At 45.6% G+C, this 19,213-nt stretch overlaps 1 protein-coding gene across 8 annotated transcripts in view; it reads right to left on the reverse strand.

Moving 5' to 3' along the window:
- The window catches only part of PAK6 (p21 (RAC1) activated kinase 6), a 387,653-nt gene that overhangs the window by 19,795 nt on the left and 348,645 nt on the right, over positions 1-19,213 (reverse strand). For all 8 annotated transcript variants that reach the window (XM_078659784.1, XM_078659785.1, XM_078659782.1 and 5 more), the window contains 2 exons: positions 5,927-6,052; positions 939-1,073 (listed from right to left, as the gene is read on the reverse strand). In XM_078659784.1, the coding sequence (XP_078515910.1) occupies positions 939-1,073; positions 5,927-6,052 (261 nt within the window). The remainder of the gene's footprint in view (positions 1-938; positions 1,074-5,926; positions 6,053-19,213) is intronic.

Below are 19,213 nucleotides of genomic sequence, written 5' to 3' on the forward strand. Positions count from 1 at the left end.
ACTGGCATTAACAAGATTCTAAGTTAGTTTGTTGCACTGCACATCCACATTCGATACATGCTAGGCTGTCCCACCTACCTGTGAAAGAGCGCTATAGCAAACGTGTCTGGATGCAGTATGATGCCTAGGGATATTCACTACGTGAACAATCTACAGGTAGATAGAAGATCCACCAGAAAGACAGTTACTGACAGTAAGTAACTTTCTTTGAGCCTTTAATTTAGGGCTCTTTCACTCGAGATACTGCATCCCTCTGGACTCCCCCGCCCCTGGACCCTTTCTTCTCCTGTCATTCAAAGCAGCCATGGAATCACACCTTGAAAACACCTATTTCTCCATTATCTCAAATGTATCTTTGCTCTTTCAACCTGTATCTCACTGGGGTTTGTCCAAGATGTACAAATGCCATTTCTCTGGGTATTTACCTTGTTGCAGTCTCACTCACCACCATTCTATGTCACCAACGTCCACTTGTTCACATCTCAAACTATTTTTGCAGCTTTACCCCAAATTTAATATTCATGCAAGTAAATTTCTACTTCAAATAATTGCAGTTGAAGAAGCCTACAGAATGTGAAAGTAATAGAGAATTGCAGAAAATTAATCCGCATTCATTTCTAAAGTAATTAACATGACAAAGTTTCTTTCAACAGCTTGAACAACTAATAATCCAGGTTTATTAATACAAATAGCAACTAGAAAATGTACCAAACGTACGTTTTTTTTCATTGTAAAGAAAATGAACATCAAGGTTTTGGTTATTGGTAACAGTTATTGTTCATGAGCCCCTACTGATGCCAGGGAGGCATTTAAGAATGTTGGTAGGCGAGGCCTTCTTAGGCAACAGAATGTGTGTTCAGATGAGAAAGGGTACTCTTTAAACTTATGTTGTAAAAGTATTTTGCCTGTCTCGCAATATTTTCTCCAGGATGGCTCACCTTATAAGCATTTTTCATTTTGGGAGGAGGCCCATCACGGAGACTCTTCATTGCTTGAACAGGAGAGTCGCTGAAATATGGAGGTTCACCATCAACCATCTCTATCACCATAATGCCAAGAGACCAAATATCCACCTGCAGGGAACAAATTGCCAAACACCCTTTATTTACCAGAGCTAGTATTACCAAATCATCTCTGCTTATTATGTGTTCATAGATCCTTAAATAATAAGCATGGCGGTAAGTTTTGCAGATACATGGGATGGGACACAAACAGAAAATTAGATTATAACCAAATGGCCTTATGTCATGGACAACGAGTTCCAGTCCTAAGCTTTTCTTTTTCAAATCATTGTCTCTAGGTGGACCCTTCTGTTGGTTTAGTTGGCAAGAGCCACAAACAACTCCCAGAAAGCAAAATATTGATTACAAAAAGCCCAACGTTGCAGAAGCGTACTCCTGGTGGTACAGAGTCCTACATGGACAAAATGAGCGCTTAAAAGATCACACAAAGGTGTTTCATAAAACTATCATTCTGAAACTGCAGAGTCCTCACCTTGTGAATCTCTACAGGCGAGAGACTGGCCCTAGAAATTATTTGTAACCACTCCTGTGCACCATCGGCTGCCATTCTGACTCTGTCCATCTTCGTCCACAACAACACAAAGCTGCATATCAGAGCCATCCCTGTGTGCTATGGTCAGTCTTTTTCAATGACATTCAACACAGATCCCATTCTCCACTCCAATCATTATCCTACCGCCATCGTCCCTTTTATTAAAATTCTATAGAACATTTGAGTGTCCCTATGATGTCAAGGTTTAAATCATGCACACTTGCTGCAAGTAGATGTCAGGCACGTGTCTCCGCACTAAACAGGATTCCAAGCTCTTTGACAAATGCTTCCTCATGTACCCAAAGGCCATTCGGGAGTAAGAAGCCAAAAACGGTGTCGCTGAACATAAGAAGCAAGCTTGGACAAACTCCAAGTTGCATGGAAATTCCATGGTAATTCCCTGTAAAGACTCCAATTGTGAATCCAGAGTAGACTTTGGCTACGGCACGTCCCATGTTGCGCTATATAAGATGCAGCCTCAGATTGAGGAAGTCTCTTCTGTTCCCTTGCCTCGCCGGCAGCATTTCAGAAGGACAGAAAACCTCTTTTGATCTGAATCTGACGCTCTTCAGGACCTTATTTAGTGTATTTTATATAGCGCGCAGCTACCCCTTGAGCATGTTCTCCACAATTAACAACTTACTCCGGCCACCTTATTATTCCACTGATACTGGCCTCTATCTTGCAAGTGACTTGAACACTTCACTATTGATGGAACTGAATTTGCCCAATGGGCACCAAATGAGGAAAATGCTTCTTCTGTAATGGCAGTATTTAAAGCCACAGAAGTGTTTGATTAAAAGCAGCCTACAATGGGGACTTTTAACTGAGATTTTGCAGCATGGTCTACTGACTTTAAATGTCCTTGCTACCAGTTAATAAAACCCTAACCAAATCCCTAATGGCGGTCTGAGCATGTTTTGTTCAGCCCAAACAGCTAGTTGCCCCATTGACAGTGAGTTGCCCTATTACATGACGATAAAGGCCTGCACCTGATGATACAATCTTCCCGACACAGTATTCCTGTTCCTGAAAGCCTTGCTGCTCACACCCCTATAAGCAAAATCAATTTGAATTATTTTCTCGCTGTTCGACTGGACAAAAAATTTAAGAGAATAGAATCGTAGGCAGAAGGACTTCTTTTCAGCTCACCTTGTTCTTCGCTCAATAAGTGCTGTGTACATCTTGAGTCACTAAAATAATGCACACTCTGAGACATTGGGAGTGAGATTCTGCCACTTTGCCAGATAATTTCCAGGACTGCTTGGTGCAGGCTGCACAGGATGGCCAGGACATGACAAAGTATATTTCGCAGTCTGACCTGGACACCTATACGTTGTATTCCCAGGGCTACAGGCAACAATGTCATCCAAAATCACGCTTTTATGCTTGCCAAAAGATCTTCAAGGGATGTTCAAGCTTCATAGTAGTTATGACTTTCGATGGAGCTACGCTATTTAGCGAGAAGGTGGACTAAACAAATGCTTTTGTACAGCAGCAGTTAATGTCTCGTTTTTGGGGCTACTGGCTCCCACTCACCAATTCCACCAGAAACACTGGATGTTCAGAGGATTAGAGATCAAGAGGCCTGGTCTATCACCAGATGCAACCCTTGCCACATGTCTGCCAGCCAGTCCAGACGCTGTGTGTGGCTTCAAAGGCAGAAAGGGTGGGAGGAGGAGGTGGTCACCAGCAGATGCAGCAGTCCGCCTCCTCTTCGCATGGCACTAATACCACCAAGCCAATTTAGTTTCCCCTCAAGAGCCATTTGGGGCCAGTAGGGGGCAGGGTTCAACATCACCTTTCAGGCTGGTGTGCAATTACTGCAACCCAGTTGGTCCATTAGATAATTTGGTTATGTCCTAACTTTCGCTCCCCTTTCCCCTCTACATTCCTCTAGTTTTTGCTCGAATGTCAATGATCAAGCTGATAGTCTGTACCGAGAAGTGCTTCTGGTGCTAGCGAAGAGCATGACTACTACAGAGCTTAAATCAGATAGCAGTACAGGATACTACTTTCGATACTTCCTGGACCCCAAGAAGGATGGGCAATGGAGACTGATTTTCCCTAAGGCTGTTAAAGGCTTTTCTTAGGAAGAAGAAAGTCAAAATCCTGATACCTGGACAGGTTATGTTAACCTTGGCTCGGAGGACTGGATGGGGGGTCCTAGGAACTCGAGGGGGTGTGCTTCCATGCCAGTCCCGCAATTCTACTAGAGGTGTCTCCACTTTGTGGTGGGGTCAGATCATTTTCAATTCACTGTTCTGCTTTTCAGCCTCACCTCGGCCCCTTGGGCGTTCACAAAGGTCATGTGGTGGTGGTGGCCAATCCTCGCAAGTCACGGATACATATAATCGCATACTTTGATGACTGGCTCTTGAAGACTGGCTGGTCTTAGCTATTTTGGGACCACTTGGATGCATTGCATTGTTGTCGTTCACCCTGGCTTCTCTATAAAATGAAATTCAATCCCATCTTTAGTCAGTGCAAAGGGTTAACTTTCCATGAGCCTGATGTTTCAGGTGAAAATATTAGTTCCTTCCCTAATGGTTCTGGAACGTCTTGGGCTCCTGGCCCTGTGCATTCTGCTGGCACCCGGGGCCTGTTGGAACATGTAGGCGATCAGGGACACCTTCGCCTCCAATGTTGCCAGCACTGGGTGTGGCAATCAGATAGCATCTGCATATCAAACAAAGTGACTCAGGCTCTCCAACTGTAGATGGCAGATACTAACCTGACGGGCAGCAGACTGTTTTCATTGCCCCATCCAGAGTTCACGGTGGTGACAGAAGTATTTTCTTTGAACTGGCAAAAACACATGGACGGCATGGAGATTATGATCCTCTGGATTTGTATACAGCAGTACCATCTATCAAACTTTTGGAACAGCCAAGGTTCAGATGGCTCCGGATTGGACCAGGAGCGTTTGGTACTCAGAACTGCCGGCTCGCAGCATCTGCCTGCATAATCCGATTTCTCTCTAGGAGGATCAGCTGGCCCAGCAACAGGGCATGGTGTTTCACGCAAACCAACACAATCCAAGTCTTCGCGAGTGGAGAATGAGTGAAACCAGCTAAGAGGGATAGATCTGCCATCAGAAGTTGTGGATGTCATTTTATCTGCTCACTGCCCTTACGCAAACCCCACTTAAGAGGTTGATCTAAATCCCACACCTGGTTCGGGTAGAAGCAGGTTGTCCCTCTATAAGCCAAGTTGTCTGATGTCCTTTTTCCATGCTGTGATTGGCCTTGCACTGGTAAAGGTTCTTGTAAGCCCTCTCATCCTTTCTTCGTTTGCCCGATCAGCCCTCTTTATTCTAATCACCCGTGGTGATGCATTTCTCAAATTGACACTTTCACGTTTCCACCTGCCCCAATAAGTACCCCCACAGTGGGGACCTCTATTTAATCCAAACATTCTCAATTTGGGCTCCTTTCGAGCCTCTTCATAGCTGTACCCTGAGACTTCTGATTCTGCACACAGATGTCCTCTTTGCATCGCGTCAGCAAGCTGCGGGCATGGTCAGTCCAGCCATGGTATACCGTCAACTTCTCTGACACGGTGGCACTTAGGATTTGTGAATCCTTTTTTCTGAAAACGATGTCACATTTTCATGTGGGACACTCCATCACGCTCCCTGCATCATCTCTCTCTGTATTTCCTGAAAGCATAAGTTGCAATCAGTTACTGTGCGATCTACTTTGGGGGACTAAAGTTTAATTGCAGAGGAGAGGAAATGGGTGTTTCGGCCTGAGCTGCCGACTTTGGAACTGGGGAACCAGGTTCTAACCTTGGCATCAGCTCAACATCCTGGGGTTCAGGGCAAATCACATCTCTATACCTAAAAAAGGAATGCGATCTTGTATAATATAACTGATGCTCGTGTAAAGTGCTTCCTTCGTGTCAAGTGTGCACTACATAAAACTACAAACAAACAAAACAGATTACTTGCGCTCCAATTGTAATGAGTGAATTTGTTTACCAGTGATCTTCTGGATTCACACAAATTAAGAAACCTTCCAGTCCAAGTAAGAGGACATTCTCCAAAATGGGCAGAAAAGCCCTTTCAAAGCCTGGTACTCAAAAAATAATCAAAGGGGGCGTGGGGGGGGGGGGGGGGGCAGGGGAAGCAACCAGTGCACAGTTCCCATTGATGGGTAGAAAAGAGCACGTTCACAAGATCAATAGAACACGGATGCAGGGATCATCCTACTTGGAATCGGGAAGAATTATAATTTCTCTTTGAAAGACATAAGACAAGCTCCTGTAGATTTATATGCAGATGACTACCTCACTTACATGAATGCCATTAATGTATAAAGTGATCAGCAACAATCTCTTTAATCTACAATGAACACTATTGCTAGTTTACCTCTGTGCTGTAGGGTGATCGCGTAATCACTTCGGGCGCCATCCAATATGGCGTCCCCACCAGGGACTTCCTTTTTGGCACATCTTTACTGATCTGAGCGCAGAATCCAAAGTCTGAGAGCTTTACCTGTAAGCAAAGACATACATATATAAACAGCTGGTGCACAAAGTAGGTAAGAGCAGGGGAGGGGGATAGTTGGAAACAATAATGAGTGAGAAGGAAAAGAGCGTATATAGCACGAGCTACAGTTTTTATTTTCATCGGGTTGTGGGTGGGCTGGGTGGTCTACAGGCAATATGAACTGAAGGACTAATGCATCACGCACCAGTCTAGGTTTCGAATTGATCATTCCATAGATAGGGTTTATTACACATTTCATTTGTGGATTGCAGTCTTCTTACCTTTGGTAACAATGCTTCGGTGAATTGGTAGAGGGTGAAGTGTAGGATGAAGAGGTAAAGTGATGACATATAAAAATATAAAGATGGATATTGAGGAGCAGAAGAGATAAAATGAATAAAGTGGTGGTCCAAGAAAAAGGAAAGGCAAAGGGGACAGCTAATGAGGAAACTGTGACGGCATGGAACAATTCAGAAAAAATAGAGAAAGGAGAAACAAATAATCAGAGGGGAAAGAAAGACGTTGAGACAGAGAAAGGCAGAAAGAAAGAAACAGAGGTAAGGGTGTGTGGAGATAGGGCAGCTAAAGGCACAAGAGAGAGATAAAAAAAGAAAGGCAAAGTGAGGGAAAGAGATAAGCAGAGGCCATAGAGTAAGGCATTAAGAGCAAGAAAGAAACTGAAATATTAGACAAATAAGGCAGTGAATATCAAGGAAGGCTGTGACAAAAATATCAGTGACATAAAGATTAAATATTAGACAGCAGGTGGATAAAAGTATACTTTGTGTAATAAAGATACAAGGCAGAAATGTACTTCAAGAGTACGAGAAGGCAGAGCCGAATAAAGGACAGGCACACTTTGATTGAGGAGGCTGTCCTGAATAAATGTAAGAAAGCTGCATGTGAATAATACGAATGTGCTGGGAGATCTCTGCATCGCTCTGGTTAACAATTCAAATTGGTCTGGCTGGGGCTTTAAGGGCGGATCTGCAGGCGCCTTCTCTAAAGCGAGACACATATTAAAGAAAGCATGTGAGAGAGCGCAAACTGACTTAAATGTATGAGTACATCACACTTACCTGTAGTAAGCACAAATCATGAAGAGAAATGCCATGAGTGCTAATAGTACCTGCAATTATATTCAAAAATGTATAGCTAATGTAGAGATTTAAGTAGAAGTGGAACTAATACAGAAATGTGTGACATTATATGACTTTATTAGATGTGATTATTTTTGAATCCATGTCGTGAAGCTGCTAAAACATAAGATGGTATGTGGTTAAGAGCAGAACGTGGTAGGCCTCAGGGCCAGAGCTGGAGCTAAAAGGGAAGGTGTTTCTTTTCACGACACAGATTGTTTTAACGTTTGGTCATCGCATTAAATGGGCCATGATTTATAAAATGTTTATTGAATAATAGAATAAGAGTATTAATATGCTTTAATTAAATGAAGAAGTTGAATGCTATAATCATAATGAGAAATATTGTAGGCCTGAAATGTTTTAGCATTGATTTACACGTACATGTCTGGGCTGAGAAATGTTGCAAGCCTTTTTAGAAGTCTATGAGAGTTGGGTTCTTGGCGGCAGATATCTGTCTGCAACAGGAAAGGGGGGATCCAATTATAAATGAATGAATAGAGGTCTGTTCAGTAGACGGCCCAGACATGGAGGAGGGTTCTGGAATGTTTAAGGGGTATCAGCGGGCCGGAGAAGAGCCTGAGAAGCAAGGTCAACTCTAACGTCTGAGGCCCAATACAAAGCATCATGGAAAAAGCCTGAAGTTGCACCACGTGAGAGGCGTTTCGCAAGGGGCGTCTCAAATGTTGTTGACTGTTTTGTATTAGGGACAGCACCCCTGGGTGGAGTTAGAGCAGATACCTGAGGACCCTTTAGAGAGCGGATGGGTAGGCAGTGAGGGGTCATGACTGGAGAACTTTAGGTTTTCACCAAGAGACTTAGAGTGGGTGACTTCCCTTGGGGGTCATTCACTGCTGACACCTTTGTTAGGTTGGGATTTGGTTAAGTAGGGATACCATCTAGAACAGGGTAGGGACGCCTAACCTGTGTGTGTTTTCCTCCAACCTAAATGAAGGAGAGATATGCGTCTATGCTGATAGCTTTATTATTCTTAGAACTTGTGTTAGTGATTTCTGTTGCTCGTCTGAGGGCTTTTCGAGAGCACATGTATGTAATTGGACCTGTGTATCTCGTGAATCTCATTCTGAGATGCCTGTATTTGCAGCTCATTATATCTTTACAATAAACTTTTGAAAGCTAGAAGTTGTCCGTGATCTTTGGGAGTAGAGTCCTTTATTGGGTGAACTAACTTGCAGATGGGTGTACTGTTTTCCTCCTAGACAGGCAACAAAGGTTCAGTCGACCAGATCGAGGTTTGGATCAATAGATATAAGGTATCGATCAAAATCTCGCCCTTTCAGTTGGTAGCAGAGGATGGTTGCCTTCTTGAGGACGGTGACCTAGGCCAGGTTAGCTTACCCCAAGGCCCCTAGAAATCGATGATCGGAAGAACAGCCCGCAGAAGAAGATCCGGATGACGTGAGACAGAAAAAGCAGCAGTATCGGTCGAGAGTGAGTATAAAGGGTTATGCGTGTTAGATTGCGGTGTTTGTATTGTATCTATGTTGTAATGTCTGGCGGAGTTGAATGTCTGTAGAGTGACTGTGGAACAGGTTGTGAGCGCGCGCAACCGGTGGAAATCTTAAGTTCAAGGAGAGCTTAAGTGGTTCGGGTGTATCGGACACCCAGAGTAATTGTCAACTAGTGTGAAGGGGGTCATGAGGTACCATTGATCACCCGAGAGACCGAGATAGGGGGAACGTAAGAGTGAGTGCGTGAGTAACGGACGCTGGTCGGAAGTTACTGGGTGTGTAAGCAACCTATCAGAGAGACGATAGACATCTCGTCAGTTGTGTTGACAATTACAGATAGACTGTGGACGTACAGTCGAGAGAAGTGACCGCTTGGTCGGAAGTAGTCATTTTTCGGTGTATGAATGGGACGCATGCATAACCGGGAGACGAGTTGAGAAAGGAGGGGTGCTGCTGCGAAGCGGAGAAAAGTGACGTCAGGTGGTGTCGCGCTGTGATAGGCCAGCTAGCGAACACGTCAGACAGGGTCGCGACGTGATTGGCCGACAGGAGAAAGACCGCGCTGTGATAGGCCAAGCTAGCAAAGCCGCGACAGGATTGGTGGATTGTCATCAGGAAGTAAACAGAGTAGCGAGGCTGGATTTTGTGCGCATAATTATGAAGTGTTTTAAATGGTTGAAAGCGCTGTTTAAAAAAGAGAAGCGGGGATCGTATGAAGGGGAAGAAGCCCCGCCGGAGGGTACGCCAGCTCGTTACATGGCAGTAAATGTTGGGCTGCATACGATCCTTTGGATATCAGAGTGGAGTAAGATTACGGAAGGAAATGAGGAACTGACGTTCCCGAAGTACGGGACGTTCAGATTAGAGGTGTTACATCGATTGAAATCAGTCATGACCTCAAAGAGACCCTTGCCTAGACCAACCCAGTTTGAAGCTCTTGAAGCATGGATTAGGGCAGCGCATGAAAAGAATATGAACAGACGACAAGAAAGGGTGAAACGATCGGTAAGGGCAGTGCAGGATGCCAGGTGGGATGCGGATGCTAAAAGATGGAGAGTGCATAATTTGGAAATAAATAAACTGTACCCAGTGTTAGAGGCGCCCGTAAATAAAACCCCCCTAGAAGAAGATGATGAGAGCGAAACAGAGGACAGCCTGATAAATAGATTACTGACAGACAGGCCACCCCCGTATAATAGAGCAGGGGGAGAGGTCGAGAATACTGAAGGAGCAAAGGGGGGCAATGCAGGAGAGCATAGACCGCTTCCCAGTTCAGAGTGGGATCCTGAGCCAAAGAAAGAGCTGTCCCAGCCTGGTCAGGTGCAACAGGTAGTCGGTAGGTTTGTGGTACAAAGAGCGCCGGAAACGGAAAGCGCCACATCCTACCCATTACCAGATGCACTACAGGTACCTGTTACCATAGGTCCTATAATATCGATATATGACCAAGAGAGAGCAAGAGGGGAAGAACGGGTACGGAAAGACAGAGAAAGAGCAGAGAAGGCAAGGAGGAACGATACCACTAATTCCCCAAGTCAGATGCCGATACCCAGAGAGTGGAGTACACCGATGCACACAGCAGGGGACCCAGGAGGAGATCCTGGGGGCCCTAGATGGCCAATGGATCTGAGGGGATCGGGACGAAAATCCTTTCAAGAGCTAAATGAGTACATGAAGCAGTGGGATGAGGCAGTGAAGGCTCAAAAGTGCATCAATGCTGCAGAAGCAGAAAGGGAAAGTCAGGACAGCAGAGCACGGACTCACTGCGGGGCTGGGGAGAGTAGCCCGGAGTGGGACTGTAGAGGGAGTAGGGGAGTCACCCATTGGGCCCGGAGTGGAGGTAGAACAGACCTGGAAAACGGGGGCCCCGGGAGTGAAGGGGTGGCGCGCCCAATACTCAGTGAAGGAGAGAGGAGAGCGCAAGAGTACAGAAACAGTTTTAAGTGTCCACACTGTGTACCTGGCACCAGAGAACTGAATGGGAGTTGTGAGAGGTCGCACCATAGTCCCTGTGATGACAGAAATGAGCGCAGCCCAGGGAATATGGGGAACCAGGAAGGATCGTATCGGATACTGAGCGATACGAGGCAAAGGGAGTGTAGCGACCAGAGGGAAAATAACAGAGAGGTGTGCGGTGAGAGGAGAGAAGAAGAAGAGAGTGGGCAGAGAGAGAGTGGGGGTAACAGGCCCGTGTTCCATCACCTTCCTAGATCGGATGGCCGAGCATGGGACCTGGAGAGATGGGAGCGAGGGAGACCACCCATTAACTCTCCCGAGCCCAAACGTAGAGCTCGAAGTTGGGATGGTAGGGAGACCAGTGAGCCCCCTTCGAAAGACATATTGCGAGCTGAGATAAAAGCCAAGAGACTCGATGTCTCCAGTTTAAGGTCAGACCTGGATGACATGGTAGATGGTACCCTGCCTTTAGAAAGAATGGAAATGTATGAGCAGGATGAAATACTGTATATGGCAAAGGACATTACTCGAAAAGCAAGAGCAGTTCATGAGAAGTTAGTCGAACTAGCAGGCAAATATATGGTGGACTTGTCAAGAACCAAAGCATTACAGGGTAACCACAGGCTACATTATACAGATCGAGACCTAGATGAGAGGAGAACGATTGGGCTGAAAACACACATAAGGGAACTGATTGCTGGAATAAGGACATGGAGGGCACTAGATAAATGGGAAGAGAGGTGGTCCAAGAAAGGGACCGGCAGGAGAAGTATGATTGGTATGACACCAGGACAGCAGGGAATAGAAGCTTACCCTTTGCGTGAAGTTGCAAATGGGAACTATGTACATGTCCCTTGGAGTAGGGGAGATTTAGCTGCTTTTACCACCTCTTTCCCCAAGTTACGAGAGAACCCTGTGGAGTGGTACAAGCAAGTCGAGAGGTTTGTAAAAATCTCCAAGGTCCTATGGATAGATCTGAACACGCTGTTTGACATTGTAGTACCAGGAGATCTGTGGACAGCATGCAAGGTTAGCGCTGAGTGGCCCACAACGGAGCCAGAGAGAGATGCTAAGACTAATGGGCCGTCCGAGATTGTGATGGCAAAATTCGAGAGAGTGATGACTTGGCTGAAAGAAAAAGTGCCAATGCAAGACATAGATTGGGTCAGAATAGACCGAACAAGACAGGAACCCAAAGAGACAGTTCATGAATATTACGAGAGATTGCTGAAGGCGTTTAAACAGTATAGCGGCTTGGATGTAATGGATCCAAAAGACATAGGGCAATTTGTGTCCAAGTTCGTCCTGGGGCTGAGACCGGATATTAGTTTAATGATTCAGCAACACTCGATTTGTTGGCAAACTAAACCCCTAGATGAAATACTGAGATATGCAAGGTACTGCTGTGATGAGATAGATTCCAAGGCTAAGAAACTAAAAGAAAAGTTGATGGTGGTACAGATGCAGGCAGCCGGGAAGGGGGGACAACAGCAACAGCAGCAAGGGACAGGTACAGGAGGAAAGAAGCAGTACAGTCAGAACAAGGGTAATGAGGAGAGTTCCACCTTTAGACCCAGAATAGACATAGCTGCCTTGAAGAAAACGACTAGGTGCCACCAGTGCAACGAGGTGGGGCATTGGAAACGCGAGTGCCCTTACAATGTAGAGATAGGAGAGCAAGAGATAGAGGAGGAAGAGGTCCAGAGCACGCCTACAAGAGGGGTAACGCCATACCAAGGAAAGGTGCTCAAAGGGGGGGGGGCTCCTCCCCGAGCCCAGTTCCCGCAACCTCCTCGAGTAGGGAGTATGGGTAAGACCTATAGACAAATGCCCCTGTTTGTGGAAGGTGAAGAATGCTATTATGTGGACCCATTAACCGGACAGAGAGTGGAAAGAGAAGACTGCACCCTTGGGGCAGCCTTAGAGGTAGATCAGAGGGGACACTATGTGGAAGCAGAAGTAGCAGGGTGCCCTACGACATTTCTGGTGGACACAGGAGCCACTAGATCCACGATCAGATCAGCTGCAGTTCCAGACCTGCCCATGTCTGGAGAGACCATACAGGTGGTAGGGGTCGCAAACAGGAGAATAACCAGCCAATTGACAGAACCGGTGCAGGTGAAAATAGGGAAGTACAGCGATGAGCACCAGTTTGTGGTTTGCGATTCAAGCCCTGTGTGTCTGCTAGGAAGAGACCTGTTGTGTAAATTGAATTGTACTATATACTGTACACCTCAGGGAGTGGAGGTATTGACTAATGATGATGATGCAGATTTCAAAGTTGCAAACTCAAGAATATGTGTGGAGCTGTACCCTACTTTGACAGTAGACGAGCTTCCCTGGGACTTGAGAGAGACAGTGGCATCCGAGGTATGGGATTTCACTGGGGAAGAGATTGGATTGGTCAAAGGGGTGGACCCAGTGAAAATTGTAGTGAAACCGCATGCTGAGTTCCCAAGAACACCCCAATATAAATTGACTCCAGAAACGATTGCAGGCATAAAGCCCGTGATCGAGTCCATGATTAAACAGGGAATACTGAAAGAAATCGTGGGTAGTCCATGCAACTCCCCGATTATGGGTCTGCAGAAACCAAATGGGAAATTTCGGATAGTACAGGACCTTCGAAAGATTAATAACATAGTCGTTTCGTGTTGTCCAGTGGTACCGAATCCATCAGTGATACTGTTTCAGATTCCATTCCAAGCAGAGTGGTTCACAGTGATCGATCTTTGTCAGGCTTTCTTTTCGATCCCTTTGGACGAAGATAGCCATTTTCTTTTCGCATTTAAGCTGGAAAATCGCGTCCTAACATGGTGTCGTATCCCTCAGGGGTATACAGAGAGTCCATCGATCTTTAACCAGCTTCTGAAGAAAAATCTTGAAAGTCTAGTGCTGCCCCAGAAGTCAGTTCTGGTCCAGTACATAGACGACCTTCTTGTGGCGTCAGAAACAGAAGAAGCTTGCAGGGAAGACTCCATTGCTTTGTTAAATCACCTAGCTGCCAATGGGCATAAGGTGTCCCCGGGAAAATTGCAGTACTGCCTGACAGAAGTGCAGTACTTGGGACATAGAATTGAGAAAGGCAAACGAAAAGTGTCACCAGATAGGATAGAGGCGATCATGAAAATGAATGCGCCTAAGACACAGAGAGAGGTCAGGATGTTCCTAGGGATGGTGGGTTATTGCCGACAGTGGATCGTGAACTTTTCACTGAAAGCAAAGCCCTTGCAAAAACTGACGCACAAAGAGGTGAGTGATCCGGTACCATGGGACAAAGACTGTTTGATGGCGTTCCTACAGCTGCGAGAGGACCTGTGTCGTGCTCCGGCATTGGGAATGCCTGATTACAATAAACAATTTTTCCTTTACTGTTGTGAGAGAGAAGGTTGTGCGTTGTCTGTGTTGGTCCAAATCCATGGGAATGCCCGTAGACCAGTTGCTTATTTCTCGGATACTTTAGACCCAGTAGCCGCAGCGTTGCCCGGATGTCTCAAATCCGTTGCTGCAACGGGTGTCAGCATTGAAAGATGTGAAAATATCGTCATGGGGCACCCGTTAGAGGTGTGCGTGCCACATTCTGTTGAACTGTTGATGACCAGGACCAAAACACAGCATCTGACCAACAGTAGGCTCACGCGCTATGAGCAAGTTATTCTTGCTGCAGAGAATGTGACCCTCAAGAGATGCTCTGTTTTGAACCCTGCCACCCTAATGCCACTTCCAAATGATATCGATGATGATGATGAATGTACAGACCATGACTGTCTCGATGTGACTGAACTATGCACCAAACCCAGACCCGACATCGTAGATGAGCCACTGACCGACCCAGACGAAGTTTTCTTTGTCGATGGCTCATGTGTAAGAGACGAAGTTGGGCAGTTGAGAGCAGCTTATGCTGTTTGTACAATTGAAGGAGTTGTGGAAGCTGGGTGCCTGGAAGGAGTACACTCCGCTCAGGTAGCCGAGATTATTGCCCTGACACGTGCTTGCTTAGCAGGCAATCAAATTCGAGTCACCATCTACACCGACAGCCAATATGGCTATGGGGTAGTTCATGATTACGGGCAGTTATGGTCTCAAAGAGGGTTCATGACTTCTTCAGGCTCTCCCATTCGCAATGGAGAGTTTGTGCGCCTGTTGTTAGAAGCATTGCAATGCCCAGCAAGTATCGCAGTTGTAAAGTGCATCGCACATACCAGAAATGAGGACTTTGTTTCGAAAGGCAATAGATATGCTGATGAAGTTGCGCGGTATTGCGCGGAACAAGGTTACTCTTTCACAGAGGTGGATGTGGGTGGAATAAATGTAAGAACTGAATTAGCCATGATACTGGAAACTGTTGATACTTGGGATGAACTGTCAACCATGCAAGAAAATGCTCCTGATTCTGAAAAAGAAACATGGGAAAAGGCAGGATGTGTAATGGGTGAGACCCATTTTTGGGTCTCAGCAGACGGCAGAGCAGTGTTGCCCAATGAAATGGTGAGTCCAATGGCTAGGCTCATACATGGTCCCGTACACTTAGGGAGAGATGCTATGCTGAGAGTGTTTAGACAGACTTGGTACAATCCTAAGTTTAGAATAGCAGCAGAAGCAGTGTGCCAGCGTTGTGTGACCTGCCAGCAGCTGAATGTAGGGAAAAGAACACCAGTTGCACTAAGTCACATAGGAAGGTCTGGAGGTCCATTCAATAGAATGCAGATAGATTTCATTGAAATGCCAAGGTGCAACCGCCTCCGCTATGTTCTGGTGGTTGTTTGTGTGTTCTCCAGATGGGTTGAGGCATACCCTACACGTAGGTGCGACACCCTCACAGTGGCCAAGTTACTGCTTAGAGAACTCATTCCTCGCTTCGGGGTGCCGGCCTTTTTGGAATCAGATAGGGGAACACATTTTAACAGCGAGCTTGTGAAGATGATCTGTGTAGCACTAAATATTGACCAAAAGCTGCATTGCAGTTACCGACCAGAAGCCTCAGGAATTGTGGAACAAATCAATGGCACAATCAAGGCCAGAATAGCGAAAGTGTGCTCCTCAACGACCCTGAGTTGGCCTGATGCCCTGCCATTAGTTCTCATGAGCCTTCGTAGTACCCCAGACAGAAGGACAGGGTTGTCACCACATGAGGTGTTAATGGGGAGAGCAATGAGGCTGCCATCTATTCCAGCTACTGCACTGTTAAATATCACAGATGATATGATCCTGGACTATTGTAAGGGGCTGTCTGACGCCATGCGTTCTGTGTCCCTTCAGGTGCAGGCTGCCGAGGTTCCAGCGTGCCAGGGCCCTTGCCATGACCTGTATCCTGGGGACTGGGTCCTGGTGAAGAAACATGTGAGAAGAAGCTGCTTGGATATTCGTTGGCGTGGGCCCTTCCAGGTCATCCTGATCACAAACACAGCTGTAAAGGTGGGAGGCCTGCCCAATTGGATCCACGCGTCACATACGAAAAGGGTTCCAGCACCTCTGGAAACAGCTCCTCTCTCGGATAGACGTCCAGCTGAGGACCAAGAAGCCATAGAGGGGGCTAGCCAAGCTGTAGAGGTGCCAGCGGAAGCAGGGAACGAGTCTGACCAAGCTGAGGACGGTCAGTACAACAGCGAAACAGAAGACGCTACAGAAGGAGAAAGTAGCTGGGAGTACGAGTCAGACCCTGACAGGTCTGAGAGAGAGCGAGAACAGAGAAGAAGAAGAAGGAGTAGAAGGGCACGTGGAGAAGCAAATTGGCCGCAAAGAAGGAGCTCTAGCCTGAGGTCAACTCCAGAGTTAACCCTTCCTCCGATATCAGAAGACTCAGACCCCGAAGAAGGTGCTCAGGGCGCTGAAGCACCCGACCGAAGAAGGTCAAGAAGAGTGCGAGTGCCTAACAGAAGATACTCCACACCTGAGTGGACATATCTGGCGACAAATGTCTGTGAAACCGGAGACAGGGAGGATCCGAGCGGTGGTGGTGTCCAGTTCTGAGCCCATTATCACCGTGGAAATACGACTGTTGGTACCCGGTGTCGAACAAGAAGGGTCACTAACATTCATGCTCCCCAGACCTCCCCGCCTCAGCAAGTTAAAACATATGTTTCTTACAGAATTGCAATTCCCCGACTTTGGTACAACGATAACAGCACATGAAGAGCACAATCTTCGTTTGGAAATACTGAACTATGCTATTGAAGCTGCAACCACAAATCTGATAGTAGACTGTTAAAGGACTTTGTAAATAAAGCAAACAGAAAAAGAAGATTACCTAGCGCCCAGGAAGCAGAGAAATTTTAGGGAACTTCCCTTGAGTTGATGGAGAAGGGCTAGGGTTGTCTTTTTGAACTGTTAAAGGACTTTTGCGAAGAAGGTTGTCAGCCTCCAGCTGTGTGGATTCTAAAGACAAAAGGATTGAAAAGAGACTGTAAAGGAACGAGAGGAAAAGAACTTTTTGCAAGGATAAAGAGAGAACTATATTGTCTGACGAAATGGAGGCCGGCACCCCGAACCGCAGAGCTAAATGTATAATAGGTACACTAATAGTAGGAGTGATAATATTAATAGCTTTAGTGGTAACAATTTCTTATGTAAAGGGACATGAGGAAGAGGCAAAGGTAACTGATGTGAATTCTGCAGAAACGCTTACACCCACTGTTGCTGGTGAGGAAAGGGAAAACACTCAAGAGAAAGCGTTATTAGCTGCAGAAGCCCGCAGGTTACATGTAGACGAGTCCCAAGGAGACTTTAGGTCAAATGCTTATGCTAAACTCTTGTATGAATACGTGGATGCCATGGAGGTTAAGGATTGTTATGTCTGCATGCAGTTGCCGGCATCTGTAGACGAGGGTATTAGATACCATCACCTCCCTCTGACATATGGCATTACATGTAGCTTGTTGCTTAGTATATTTTATGAGAGAGATAGTTTTGAATACTATTTCTCAAATTATGATTCAGTGTTGCCAGAAGTCCCGAATTATAAGCAGATGAATAAATGGGATTACTGGAAGAGTGAAGACAGATTGGCCAAATTCTTCATTCCTTGGATTACCTTAGATACTTCACATGCCCGTAGAAATAATCTGACATGCAAGGTGTCAGAAGTCGAGAAGAAGTTCATAGGGCAGGTGGATGATCGTTACAGGAGACAAAAGATTTTGAAAAAATCTGGACAAGGGAAAATAGATTGGACCGAGGAAGAGAAGTCACACAAGAGAAAGGGTAGTAGTGGTCCAATAGCTTTAGATAAAGCGCAGAGAGGAAAGCTATGTCTTCACCGAGCCAAAACGTATTATGAAAATGTATACGTAGGTGAAGTTGACTGTGAGCATGCTTTTAATTTAGAGTATTACACTAAGGATTTCCTGAAGGGAATGCAAGTGATTCCAAATGTGTATTTTGTATGTGGAAGAAATGCTTACGTGAGACTACCTGACAACTGGTATGGATCATGTTACTTGGCAATTGTCTTCCCCAAAATATATCATGCACAAGACTTAGTGATCATTGAGGGTCAGACATCATCGAGGGGAAGGAGAGATGTAGGTGATGCCGAAATGGTTGGAGATGTCTTTGGAGCTATGTTCCCTCTTTTGGGAATAATCCTTAATGATGTTAAAATTAGACGACTGGCAACAGTTGTCGACAGGTTGTCTGCCAGCACTGCTCAGTCTTTAATGCTGGTAGAAGGAGAGATGCAATCGATAAGGGCTATGGTTCTTCAAAATCGTCTTGCATTAGATGTCCTATTAGCAAAAGAGGGCGGAGTCTGTAAGGCTTTGAAGGTCCAGGAATGTTGCACTTACATTCCAGACAATTCGAAGCCCCTTGAGAAGGTTATTAAGAACATAACTAATATTCACAAGGAGATCGAAGACTTGAGTAGAGAAAATGTCTGGGAAAAGGTGGGCCACGGAATGAGTACAGTTGGAGGGTGGTTTTCCACCTTAGGCAAAAGCTTTGTTTGGTATATCCTAAAGCCTATCATCATAATATTGATCTGTGGGATAATATTGTGGGGATTGGTGAGGGTATTCAAATGGTACAGAGCAAGAAGGTCAGAAAGGGCCCAAAGAGAACAGCTGCGGAGATTGGCTGCCATACAAGATAATCAGTACAGGAGCCTGAGAGCTCTGGAAGCGCAGAGAATGCCAGCAATAACTGCAGTTTAAATGTTAGTGATGACCCCGAGAGGTCATCAAAGGGGGGAACTGAGAGAGCGCAAACTGACTTAAATGTATGAGTACATCACACTTACCTGTAGTAAGCACAAATCATGAAGAGAAATGCCATGAGTGCTAATAGTACCTGCAATTATATTCAAAAATGTATAGCTAATGTAGAGATTTAAGTAGAAGTGGAACTAATACAGAAATGTGTGACATTATATGACTTTATTAGATGTGATTATTTTTGAATCCATGTCGTGAAGCTGCTAAAACATAAGATGGTATGTGGTTAAGAGCAGAACGTGGTAGGCCTCAGGGCCAGAGCTGGAGCTAAAAGGGAAGGTGTTTCTTTTCACGACACAGATTGTTTTAACGTTTGGTCATCGCATTAAATGGGCCATGATTTATAAAATGTTTATTGAATAATAGAATAAGAGTATTAATATGCTTTAA

Source organism: Lissotriton helveticus, chromosome 9 (genome assembly GCF_964261635.1).
Source record: "Lissotriton helveticus chromosome 9, aLisHel1.1, whole genome shotgun sequence".
Lineage (NCBI taxonomy): Eukaryota > Metazoa > Chordata > Amphibia > Caudata > Salamandridae > Lissotriton > Lissotriton helveticus.